General features: G+C 35.8%; 1 protein-coding gene across 1 annotated transcript; it reads left to right on the forward strand.

The window, feature by feature from the left end:
* Positions 1 to 6,910: 6,910 nt before the first annotated feature.
* On the forward strand, positions 6,911 to 13,519 carry LOC135157027 (G-protein coupled receptor GRL101-like). Its single transcript, XM_064111394.1, has 5 exons — positions 6,911 to 6,986; positions 7,559 to 8,462; positions 9,972 to 10,110; positions 10,701 to 10,924; positions 11,633 to 13,519. Exons 2-5 carry the CDS (start codon positions 7,656 to 7,658, stop codon positions 11,786 to 11,788), a joined length of 1,326 nt encoding a protein of 441 aa, XP_063967464.1. The 5' UTR covers positions 6,911 to 6,986; positions 7,559 to 7,655; the 3' UTR covers positions 11,789 to 13,519.
* The last annotated feature ends 533 nt before the right edge of the window (positions 13,520 to 14,052 follow it).

A 14,052-nucleotide genomic window follows, 5' to 3' on the forward strand; every position in this document is an offset into this window, starting at 1 on the left:
TAATAGATTAAAATCATTATTATCATTATTGTTATTGCAACTACTATTGTCAATATTATTCACCATCATCTTTATAATTATCATTACTATTCATGTCATCTAAGATTTTTTTTTCGGCGACGTAAAGACTGCCATCCAGATCGCCAAGGAACGAAATAGCAATATGGTTTAATCGCCTTCTTTTGGTTAAGCCTACCATAACTATTTTTCATCGGGTTATTTCAAATGGAACCAGAATTTCTTAGGGCAGGGGCCTCTATTTTTTCTATTATAACCCCCCCCCCCCTTCACAAAATGTGTGACTTTCCCGTCGGGTTTTTTTTTCAGGGGGGAGGGAAGGGCGTAGATAATCACTGCTGTCACACTCCATCCCTTGACGGGAGGGGGGCAGAAAATTACATATTTATTCCTTTTCTTCCTCCATGGATGCACCAATGCTCCTTCCTCCTAAGAATTTGAATATGCTTAGTTTTTAATATTGTCTTATTTCGCATTAGATACTTATGAATGTCCACCTGGCTCTTACCGTTGCCATGGTAGCACAGTTTGTATCAGTCCTGATCATGTCTGTGATGACGTAATACACTGTCCTGGTCATGATGATCAAATATTCTGTGGTAAGTAGATAAAATATTTCATTTTTCATTCCTATATTTGAATTAACCTCACATAATTACATACCAAAATTTCTGTAGAGTATGTGCTGTTTAGGTTCAAGTTTTACCTTAATGACAAAATGGGATCATTGCAGTGCAACTATAGAGGAGAGGATTCGCTTAAAATTCGCTTCATATACTAATAGGCATAATAATCGTAATTATTATTATCATTTAATATCATCCATCCACTGTAGATATTTATATCACTATCATGAGAAAAATTAGTAGTGGCTTTAGAAGTGGAAGTGGTATTAGTGCAGAAGTATTAAATTAATAGAATTTCAGTATTGTAGCAGTAAAGTGGTAGAAGTAGAAGAAGAAGGAGAAGAAGTAGTAGTAGTAGTAGTTGTAGTAGTAGTAGTAGTAGTAGTAGTAGTAGTAGTAGTAGTAGTAGTAGAAATAGTGGTAGCTGTAGTGGGAATTGAAAAAGTAGAAGTAGTAGTAGAAGTAGAACTAGTAGTAGTAGTATAGTAGTAGTAGTAGTAATAGTAGTAGTAATAGTAGTAGAAGAAGAAGTAATGTTGTTCCCATTTCGTGTATTTAAGTTATTGATTTTAAACAAAGAATTCTTTACCCTTTTTTCTATATCACATAGCTGGATGCTCCGAAGGATGCTCATGTACCGGTCTTTCCTTTACCTGTCACGTCGGAACATTACAATTTACATCCCTTCCGAGGAACCTCCGCAAACTGTAAAGAGCTATTATCAACGAACGTAGAAGGCGTCAAAGTGGTGTTGCTGCCCTCTACGTTAATTGGCTATTATTCTAATATTTAACAACAATGCTACAGTCATACTAATTACCAACAAAACCAAATTGAAATCGACCAATGTTACAACATTGGAAATAACATTAAGGCTTTGGTCGGTGTGAGGTTTGTCTTGCCGTGTGTGACTGTTTTACTTGGGTATAGAAAGTACACTCTAAAAAACCAATCAGTCAAAAATGACTAGTCAATAGGGTCAGCTGGGTACATTGGCGGCGGAGGCCAAAAATTTTAGGGGGGACCACAAAAAAAAAATTTGACAAGCAAACAAAAAAATGTTATCAACCAAAAATTTTAGGGGGGACGCAGGAAAAAAAATTGACAATAAAAAAAAGAAAAAAAAGGTTATCAACAAAAAATTTAGGGGGGACCTTCCCCCACCTAAAATTTAGGGGGGACACGCCCTCCCGCTTCCTTCGCCTATGGATGGGTACAACTGTTATTCTATAGTCATATCTGACTATTTTCTAGTTGTATTTTACTAGAACAGTTATTTCTGACTAGAATATAGGTCAGAAATGTGACGACATATTAGTTGCACCCAGCTGACTACTGGTCTAGTCAATTTGACTGATTTGTTTCAAGAATGAGATACAGTAAAACTTTTCTATTAAGGCCACCCAGTTAAGGAAAAAAAGAAAAAGTGGCCCCTTTATAATGGACCTTGACAGACAGGTTTTATTACACATAATCATTTCAGAGGGTAGTAATTGTCAGTGCCCACTAAAAACCGGTTCCACTTTAGACATGTGGCTGCAGAGGTTTGATTGTACGTGTAAAAGGGGCAAAAATGTTTTTATTTTATGGTTTTGAGTCTACCGTCACTAGTTAACACGGTGGAATCTCTTTTAAAATGTCTACACACACGTTGTTTTATTCACAATCAATTAATTAGCATCTGCAAGTCACTACCAGCATGTAACAAAACATTTATGACTTCTTTATATTTAGGCTAATTTTGATATCACTTTTCGAACAAAATTCCTGTGTTTCATCTTATTGAAAGGGGTTCTTACGAATCAAAATGTGAGTATTAGAATAATTATTATCTATCGATAAACAGTCATTTTACCTCAACCTATTATTCTTGTTTATTCACCTTTCTTTTATTGACATAATTTTGAACTCATGTAGGTCGCTTGGTTGTGTAAATGAAATCGCATGTGCAAGTGGAGATAAAATGGTTGCCTCGGAAATGAATACGACCGATGAACGCACTACAATCTTACCATCTTCGTTACCGTTCCTTATTGAACTGTAAGTTGATCAACAGTTCTAACTAATATCAATACGGAATGCAACTTGGGATCATACTCCTACTTTATCTAATAGTACTACTACTTGCGTATAAATGGGGGCTGGGGACTGAGGGAACTGGACCCACAAAAGTTCCACGACCAGGAAAAGACGAAATGAAAGCCGGGCAAAGGATAAGGGATGAACTTTAATATTAATATTCAAACATTACGTCAGAATCTATTACAATTTTTTTTTGAAAGCCAGATATTTTGCTCGCCCGCTATTACTCGCTTCGCCTTCCCAAAATATTTACATCTCCCGAGGGAGTTCCTACTTCCTTTAAATTGTAAAATACATTTAAACGTCAAATTGTAACACAACGCGACCAGTGTATTTGCTTGCAATATCATTAATCAGATTGAAATACTTTGTCAATTTTTGCGAATTAAGAGAATCATTCATGCCAATTAAATTTTTCAAGATCTATTTTTCACAATGTTCTACTAAAGTTCTTCCTTTCCTATTGTCCTTATACAGATCTCTTAAAAATTCAAGAATTTCAGATATTGCAAAAGGATCATTTTCAGAAAGTTCAAACGTCTTGTATTTGTAAGTATGCCAACTACTATATGGGCATTCATGTTACAAGTCAGATCTTGCCACTTGATATTGGCGCTTTATAATCATTAGTATGAATGAGAATATTCATTTAAAAACAAATAAAATCTAGTGGATCTCACTTGTTTCGGTCTCTCAACAGAGTGATTGAATAAGTTACTTTATATGTATGATTATTGATTTGCTGCTTAGTTTTTACTCTTTGTTTATACTTTGTTTTCAATTCCTTATTGCATTTCCATTAAACATAATATAAAGTAATGAAAGTAAGTAAATCACATACAAATTAAAGGAATTACTTTTTTTAGAAAAGGCATGCAGTATAACCAAAAGTTTATGGAAATATACTATCCAAACAGAGATACCAGATATCGTTCGATTTTTCTGAAAATAAACAATAGGGAGTTTTCGCTTCCAAGATGCAAGAAAACAGTAAATGTATTTAAAATGCACGTCAACTGACAGCTGGGAGGTCTTTGTGAATGTTGAACTGAAACAGCAGATTCGTATTGTTGCTGAAGAAAATATTCCAAATATGCCACTCTCATTTACCGATTTCCGACAAAAACGTCTTGGTTGTTAATTGTCAGCATGTAGGCAATTTGACAATACATTTTCTATGTTCACGAATCCGCCGTTCATCGTGGAAGCTAAAAACTACTTAATGTCTAGCTACTGACTGATAATAATTCCAACAACTCCGAAACCTTACAACAACCAACCTTTTCGTTTGAAATCAACCAAACCAAATATCCACCCAACTTAATGGATTTTACTCGAAGCTACTGATATAAATTTGGTGTACTTGATTCCATGCAAGTAAAATTTCTATAATAATTTTTTTTAGGTAACCAAGTCAAATTTCAACCATGATACATGTACTTCATTTAACGATACCAACATCAAATAGTAGTCAAAATTATTTGTTATCGATATCCCCGGAATAAAACATTTAATTTTAATTTACTTTGATTCTGTTTTTATTTATTGTCAGGGATCTTGCTTTTAATAAAATTCATGCGTTACACCTCGGCGTATTTGGAGGATTACAACGATTAGTTACTCTGTAAGTTTCCTTCAAACTTACTTCAAATCATACTTGATTGTCTGCCAAATCATGCTAGTGATTGTGTATGTATTTTTGAATTTTATTATACTTTATCATGCGAATTTATAAACCTAAGATTTCCAGCTATATACTTAATATTGCGTAAAATCCAAATGATGTCACTGTTAAACTCTGATCCATAATACTATCCCATTACTCAAACAGCAAGGAAAACATTGCAACAAATTTTATTAAATATATGCCATCTTTATCCGGGCAAGTCTCATTTTGATATGTAACTTTTATTTCCAAAAAGGTGGTAATTCCTTTTTTGGTGAAACCTGAAGTTCACGCGTTAACAGGACTTTAGACAAGTAATCATCACATAAGAACGAATACGACGGCCGGCTCTGTATTAGTTTCCATATTAAAAAATCAAAGACATCTTAAATAAATTATTGTAAAAATTATACATCAAATTTTCTTTTTAATAACAGATTTTAATTAAATTCTCCATTTTTTTTTTAAGGAATCTTTCTAACAACCCTTTGCAGATGATTGAAATGGGAACATTTGATAATCTTTCAACCCTTCTAGAGTTGTAAGCATTTTTATCACACAATGTAGAAGTAAGGAAGATTGCCTAAATATGTTATGGTGACTTGAATGTACGTGAGAGAATGTGTGCGAGGGTATGTATGGGTGTGTGTATGGTGGTGGGACATGAGGCTGGTTCTTTAAGCTTGATAAGGAAAAGATCTTGGTCATATCATTTGGGTTGTAATTCAAGTGTTGACCATTTGTGTGTGTATGTGTGTTTGTGTGTCAGAGAGTGAGAACGTGTGGGTGCCTATTTGTGTGTGTGTGTGTGTGTGCGTTGTATGCGTGAATGTGCGGAAGGGAGGGGTGGGTGTCAATATTCCAGTTTTTTAAAGAGATGAGGTGTCACTGTATTGATTTTGAACGTGTGTGTGTGTGAGAGTGGACGCACGTGTGTGCGTGGGAACCATGACAAATGCCTACTTTAAAATCTTAATTTATAAATGTATTTGTTCTTCATATTTGCATGTAGGCAAAATGATTTATGTACAAGAAATGTTTGGTAAAGTTCAACTGCAAAGAAAGGTCGGGTATTTGTCCTAATTTTTTTAATTATTATTAGGCCTTCTCTTCCCTCGGAGACTGTGTCCTTAACTTTCAAGATTAATATCACTTATTTTTGTTTTTGCTGTCGGCATGAAAATTGTTTAAAAAGTAATTTGTGTTTCAATTTGCGAATCAAATAACACATTTAAGAAGGGCATGTGCATTTTTGTAGGGGGTATTCAGAAATTATGTAAATATTCATATATTTGAATATTCACGAAACCTGATAAAAATAATGAAATAATAATGGAAAGTTGCCACCACAAGTATAACCTACTTCTTTGCTAGAGGTATGGGGAAAATCTATATAAACTTAAACGACGCATGGCGCGTTTTCCTTTGACAAGAAATGTATTCAAACTGTGTTGTACTCGACCAACGTTAGGTGAGTGGGTTCCTCACAGGTTTAATTCCTTGAATGCACTGAGCGCTGCTGATATTATTGGCTGCTCGAGCTAAAACGGGGTATCAATATTTACCGAATTGTATGTTACAAGATAAGAAATTGATATTTCTAGATCTACTCACCAACACCAGTTCCGGATCTGATCCAAAATAAGAACTTGTTTTTACAAATTCAGAAAAGGCTCGTTGAAAGTTCGGAGCAAATATCCTCCGTATTATTAACCGAGCGAAGGGGTCGGTGAGGGTGCGACGGATCGCGACAAGAGCTCTAGTTGAACCGCGGATGATGCCGGTTATCACTGCGAATGTGAAGTCCAAAGTTATTGCACAAATCACATCAATAAGATAAACTTGTATCGTTATTTCGTCCGCGAAAAAGAACAAAATGAAGATTATCTATGGTATACAGTAAACAAATAAAGTGGTCCACAGGGAAGCCCCCAGACGTTAAATCCAAAGTAGAAACGTAAAGGTGTAAATCCAAATATATATAACAAAATCCGAGTAAATCCAAAGGTGGTTCAAGTATAACCACGAGGTTGGGCGACTTTCTCCTATGTGCGACTACGAAGTTGACTCCTCGAGATCACGAGAAGACATGAGGCTGAAAATTTTTCTAGTGTAAATGTTCTAGATCAAGCAACGCCTTGTAATAAAATGATTGGTTAAACAAAAAGTTTGCTAACCACAAACCAAAGCTGCCATTCGTCAGTAGCTTGTAAACAAAACCTTGATTAGTTGTTCAGAAAATCGACAAGGCGTGAAAGCTTTGAAATGCGCGTACATGTAAATTACCACAAAGCAGGAAATGTCTGTACGCTTGAACACGAACACGTTAAAGATGAATGCACATTACAAAAATGTAATTCTTTGCGATATATGAAAACTGTGAAGTTCCTAAAAAAATGGTTTTGTGTCATCTGGCAAAATGCGCTATATAAATAAAAGTATAATATTAATGGTTTTTTAAGCTCATAACCCTATGAATAAATTTTTGAATTTGTTGATTTTCTCCTTTTCAGGGATATTCGAAGCACGTTAATATTTGAAGCAGATGACGCCAGTTTGAGTGCGTTCTCTGGCTTACACAACATAGAAACGCTGTAAGTCTAAACACTTTAACATGAACTAGTTTAAAATCATAAGGCGATGCATGCATATATGACACATTATTAATACAAAATGGAATCAAATGTATTGAAAGTAGGAATGCAGCAGGTAGTCCCAGATGATCTATTCAGTTTAAGAAAAAATATGCGAATTGGAGTTAAATTGTTAGATATTCTTTCTGTCCTAGTTTGGATGGAACTCATCCCAAAGTTCCATTGGCAGTCTCCTTTGTGATCACGCCAAATATTTTCTAGCCTATGCAGAAAAAAAAGACGGGAAGCCAAGTGGAATTTGACGTACTATTACTTTGACAGGGAAATATGCTTTAATGAGAGGCTGAAATGGAACAACTAGAAATATCAGGGGTGAAAGATGTTTAAATATATTTTATGAGGCTCAAACAATATAAACATTTGTCAGTTTGATCGCATTATTTAGTTTTAAATCTTATGCATGCATTGTGTTGCTTCTTGACTTTCGACTTTCAAACAAAAAGCCAGAGAAAAGATTAATATTGTTAATATGAAGCTGAAAAATGCAATGGATATTTTTGTAACTTACGCAGGTATGCTGACAAATATCTTCTGTGCTGCCTGGCTGGATTAGGGGATTCCCCCAACTGCAATGCACCACGTGACCAGTTTTCATCTTGCGAAGATCTCATGGCGAACAACATCCTTCGAATCTTCATCTGGATTCTCGGAACCAGTGCTTTCATTGGCAACATCCTCGTCATTGGCTACAGACTGGTCGATTCCGGATGGGGGCGATATACGACAGTTCAATCCAGTCTGATCACGAACCTAGCCGTCTCGGACTTCTTGATGGGTCTGTACATGATTACCATAGCGTCAGCCGATGTCTACTACCATGGCGAGTATGCTGCCCATGCTGATGACTGGCAGAGTAGTGTCCTCTGCAAGCTTGCTGGAATCACTTCCGTTGTTTCCAGCGAGGCTTCGGTGTTTCTGATCATGGTCATCAGCGTGGATAGGTGTTTTCACGTGGTGCTGCCTTTCAAACCCGAATTCCACCTTTCGGTCCGCGGTACCCGGGTTGTCGGACTGGTTATCTGGGTAACTGCAGCCTTTCTCGGTATCCTCCCAACTCTTATCCCGTCTTTCGTCGAGGGTCAGTTCTATGGTCAATCCGGCGTCTGTCTGGCTTTGCCGTTGACTGTGGATCGTCCTGCAGGATGGCATTACTCCATCTCCTTGTTCATCGGTCTCAACTTTGCCGCGTTCCTGGTGACTCTCATAAGTTACATAGCCATCTATTGCACATTCCAGCTGTCGAAGCAGCGTATAGCCGGGATGAAGAACACGTCAAAGGAGGATGTGCGATTGGCTGAAAACCTAAAGTTGGCATCTAAGATGGCGCTGGTTGTTGGTACAGATCTGGTCTGTTGGTTACCGATCATCATCATGGGCTTGATGTCTGCGAGTGGAACTTTGACCATTTCTGCTCAGGTGAGTAGACCTTAGTTCTGGGCCCTGTTTCACAAAACTAGTTATGAAATATTTGCAATAACAGTTAAAAGCTACTGAAATCCTTCAATCTGATTGGCTGATTATAAATTTGTTATAGAAATTATGCATTTGTTATTATAATAAGTATTTTTTAAACGGAACCCTGATCAGATCATCAGAGGCAAATAACATAACGGAAATGAACGTTATCGTCAATACATAAAAAATAGGTAGACCTATGTATTGACAAGGGGTGTATGCAAGAGTGTTATTCAGTATGACAGTGTTTTAACTGATTGGGGTATATTTACTTTACATGTATATGCAAGAGTATTATTCAATATGACAATCTTTTAACTGATTGGTGTATATAGACTTTTCAGGTGTATGCAATAGTGTTATTCCGTTTTACATTCTTTGAACTGATTGGTGTATATTTACTTGACAGGCATAGGATTGTTATTGAGTATGTCAGTCTTTTAGATGATTGGAGTATGCTTACTTTTCAGGTATACGCGGTAGATTTACTAGTATTCAATACGACAGTCTTTTACTGATAGGTGGAAAATTGCAAGTTTTATTCAATATGGCAGTCTTTATATATATATATATATATATATATACTTGTAAATAATTCAGCATCAACGCAAGACGTAGCTTCCATGTATCTCTTTATTACAAGCTTTCGGCCAATGGGGCCTTCATCAGGCCTATAATGCATTGAAACAAACAGAACAAACCATACAAATAAGGTCGAAATAACAAAGTGAATGTGTAACAAAGGGTACAGAACAGAAGGGTTACACTAAGATAACAAAAATAACAGAAATTAACAACAGAGGGGGTTGAGTACAGAACAGAAGGATTATAGTAAGATAACAAAAAATAACAACAGAGGGGGTAATGACTTGAACGAGATGGTGGAATACAATAGAAACGATTGGGAAACTTAAGTGTGTGAAAGGACAAGGTATTTACCGGCATTGAAATACCTTGTCCTTTCACACACTTAAGTTTCCCAATCGTTTCTATTGTATTCCACCATCTCGTTCAAGTCATTACCCCCTCTGTTGTTATTTTTTGTTATCTTACTATAATCCTTCTGTTCTGTACTCAACCCCCTCTGTTGTTAATTTCTGTTATTTTTGTTATCTTAGTGTAACCCTTCTGTTCTGTACCCTTTGTTACACATTCACTTTGTTATTTCGACCTTATTTGTATGGTTTGTTCTGTTTGTTTCAATGCATTATAGGCCTGATGAAGGCCCCATTGGCCGAAAGCTTGTAATAAAGAGATACATGGAAGCTACGTCTTGCGTTGATGCTGAATTATTTACAAGTGTACATAGAACATGACGCGCTGTAATACACGTTATGCAAAGGGTCCTCTTCTTTTATATATATATATATATATATATATATATTTATATGTATGAATATATTCAGGTATATGCGAAAGTGCTATTAAAGATTACACTCTTTTAAACTGATTGGTGTATCTGCTTTACAGGTATATGCATGGACAGCAGTGTTCGTGCTCCCAGTCAATTCATCCCTCAATCCATACCTCTACACCCTCGCATCAATACGCCAAAGAAGACGTAAGTCCGCGGCTAGTCGAAGTATGAAATATGAAGACAAGACCATGGGTAAGTACGACCCCCCCCCCCCCCCCCCACTCTCTCTCTCTGTCTTTCTCTCTTCCCCTCTCTCTTTCTCTTTCTCTCTACAGATGTTCACTTCTTACCATTGGGGAGTTTTCGGACCCACGACGCAATAGAAAATCTATTGTCAAAAAGCCTCTCATGACAAAGCAGTTTTTGTCGAAATCAGTGCATCAAAACAGCAGTTTCGTCCGAGATTCTGGACAAATGACAAAGTTGCAATTTCTCGTCAGCTCCAAAACTTACAATGATTGGCGAACACCTATTTTTTGACAAAGACCTCTCAGCTGTTCATTGTGTTTTGACAGGCATTTTCAATAGATTTTCTGTGTTGTAGAATCCGTCTCCGTCGAAATTGCGAAAACTCACTATTCTTCCTTTAGCCTTATGCTAAAGTAGGCCTACGTCACAAGGACGAACTTGACTCCTAACCGACCAAAGCTGTTACGTTATTTCGATTGGCATAATCTTTCGGTTTAGATTCGGTTTCTTTGGTGCGACTGTTCAGCCAGTTCTCATCTAGGATTTGCTCTCACACTTAATACTATATTCAATGGTTCGTCGCTCTTTTACAGAAGGTAGTATCTTTGACGACACCACAATCATATCTGCATTCACGTCCTTGCCCGACCCTTCACCAGAACGACTTGGGGAATGGATGAAACTTAACAGACGCCCTCTCGGACGCTTAGAAGCCAATGCGATTCAACGTGACGTCACAAAAGCAGTGGAAAGATTGAAGGAATCGGGGCTGTGGAATGACGTCACACTCAACATGAACCGAATTGCAGTCCAAACAGTCAGTTAGATTTTAATTATTTCTTATTCATTTTCCCCGAATTTATTAATTTCTGTACATGTTACAGTGAGGTATTATCACTCGATTACTAATATTTGTTGTATTTTCATTTCGAAATGAAAATTCCACCCAATTCATCTTTTGGCTGCTATGAGCTTTTTTAATAAAAAAATCATTTTCAAATCAAATGAATAGGGCCTGTCGGGATCTGGCTAAAAATCCCCAAGGGTAATTTTAAGATAAATAAATACTAGGAATATACCAATTTATGCATTTTGAAAATTTTCATTGATGTGCATAAAATCTGCACATTTTTAGAAATGAAGTGTTTAGAATTATTCAAACTTACATTGATTTTTACATTAATAAATCGTTATAAATCTGGTCGTGCTATGCACCCCTTTTCTCTTTTTTCCGTCAATCAATGCTAAAGATCAAGTAACTGATTTAACGGGGGATTCATGTTTATTTTGTGAAGATAATTCGCAGTACACATCAATGTTTTTTTTTTCTTTTTGTACACCAGAATTACAACAGCTTCACCTCTTGGTCCCGGTATCAAGACTCGACAAAAAGATTAGTAGTAATAATGAAAGTTATTCACTCGTATTCTATTACAAAGAAAAAAGTATATATATTTCATTCTTGTTAACCAAGTATAAATTTGATTTTGATTTTTAAAAATATCGTTTTTACCCCTTTCCTTAGGATAGTGGTGGAAGAATCGTACACGCCTTTATTGTGCTCGACTCACCTTTGACCTTTCTTGAATCACGTGATGATGATCAGGTGACCAACTTGAGCAATGACGAAAACACCGACATCGTCCTCAATATGATTGCGCGGGTAAATACATCAAAGTGAAATTGAATACGATTATGTATATGAAAAAAAATATCGTAATTTTGAAGAGATTCTTTCCTATATTCAGTCGCTGCAACTTGGTGAAGATTCAAATTTCATTTGTAACATGTGTGTAAGATTTTATTTCACTTTGCCTCAAACAAATCAATGTAGAAATTAGAAAAAAATACTTGTAACTAAGTGAATATGTAATCAACTGAAAATAAAAGAAAGAAACAACAAATTTCTAAGTAGATGTGCTGCAAATTTATTCCATTGTGTTAAAAATTCAATTTAAATAAATATTTAGGAAGACATGATTTATTTATTTTAATCTAGTCATCTATTTTGCACTGTACTACATTTATTTCTATGGAATCGATAGTGCATCAGGGTCACCTTAACATTTCATGACAATGTATTGAAACATAAAATTGAAAAAAAGGCATTCTGGAACGATAGTTTGGTTTATTTTCAGTATGATCCATTAAGCATATACTTATTATGACCAAGGGTTTTTACATAAAACCCGAGAGAATATTTAACAAAGGAAATAATTATTTAAGAAAATAATGGGTTTTGAATGAGTATTTTGATAGCTCCCCGTTGTCAGCTAGTCCAGTCTGATCTCTCTGATCATGTGAATCACGGTGATTTCGCAATTGCAAGCGGGTGGATTCAAGAACACAGTGAATATATTAAAAATGCCCTTCAAATGACAAAGAACAGCTGTGAGGTCTTTGTCGAAAATCGGTGAACCGGAACAGCAGTTTCGTTTCTGAGCTGACGAAATATTGCAACTATGCCGTTTGTCCAGAATCAAGGAATGAACTTCTGTGTGGATTCATCAATTTTCGACAAAGACTTCTTGGTTGTTCATTCTCATGAAGGGCGTTCGACAATAGATTTTCTATGTTGTTGAATCCAACGTGCATCGTGGAAGCGTAAACACCTTAGGATATGAAAGAGCGACGAACAGTTATTTCAAGAAAGATGTTAAATGATTGGTAATGCTAACAATTTGGCATTTTAGTGAACAGACCCAATTGTGAAAATTCTAATTTTGTTTTTTTGCCGCACAACATGTAGAGATAAATCAATCAAAAAGATATTAATGGTAGTCAAAATTGTATGATGTGGTTTATTTTCACAGTAAATATGAATCGTGATGTAGATAAAAATCACTTTAGATTAAGTATAGACTCGATATTACACCTTGCACAAAAGATCTTAAAGCGTAATATTGAACTAATCTAAGTTTACTATAATCATGTAAATGAATATTTGAGATTCTTGTACATTCTTTGGGTCATCGATTAATCTTTGATTTAATTTAATTTTTCATTATGGCAAAGGGTTACTGGTAAACCCAACTATAATATTAAGCCAAAAAAAATAATGACATATAAAATGGCCAAAGTACGCTTCGAATCAAACCACAGAATAAAGTGAAGATAGAGGATATTAGAATTTCAGGATATGTTTCCTTTATACCATAGACTGTAAAACAAAAAGACAGACTTACTTAATTCGCCTAAAGAACATTGAGATTGGATAGAAAGTCATCAACTATAGGTTTTGAGAGGATTATTGTATAATTATTGTTATTTAACAAAAAAGAGAGACATTTTAATTATTTCTGCTCTAAATAAGAGAATGTGAACTAATTATCAAACTTTAGGGCCGCTACTGCACTGTGCAATAAGTCGGTATTAAATACCAATAAAATGTAAGCAAATACTTTGCATTCATTATTTTGTGTTTTCCCTCTGTTTCCTTGTTTGGGGCGCTGCAAGAAACTTGCGATTAGTTGCAAGTTTACTTGAAATTAATTGCGAACTGCCTCTCGAAACAAGCAGTGTAATCTGATTTGCTACCGTTACAATTGATTGCAAATATTTCCTTGCGGCACCCCATCCCCCCCCTCCCCCCCCCCCCTTAGACTGTTCATGTGTTTTTATTCAGAAAAATGAATTAATACCTGATTGAAACCTTGTCTACTATATGGCGATGTTCACCAGGGCCATTGCAACGATATTTTACTGGGGGTGCTGATGTAAATTTAAAAAAAAAGGTTTCACTACAGAATGAAGGTCAAATTGGACACGAGAAATTTGAAAAAAAAAAAAAAAAATATTAAAAAATGTTTTATTACAAAATGAAGGTCATTTTGGTTACAGTTTTCCACTTTTTTACACATCTTTCAGAATATCTGGCGGTGTTGCCGATCGAGAATAACACACACAGCACCCCTAAGAAAATTTTGGGGGGTGCTTAAGCACCCA

The sequence above is a fragment of the Lytechinus pictus genome, chromosome 16, assembly GCF_037042905.1.
Source record: "Lytechinus pictus isolate F3 Inbred chromosome 16, Lp3.0, whole genome shotgun sequence".
NCBI classification, from domain to species: Eukaryota; Metazoa; Echinodermata; class Echinoidea; order Temnopleuroida; family Toxopneustidae; genus Lytechinus; species Lytechinus pictus.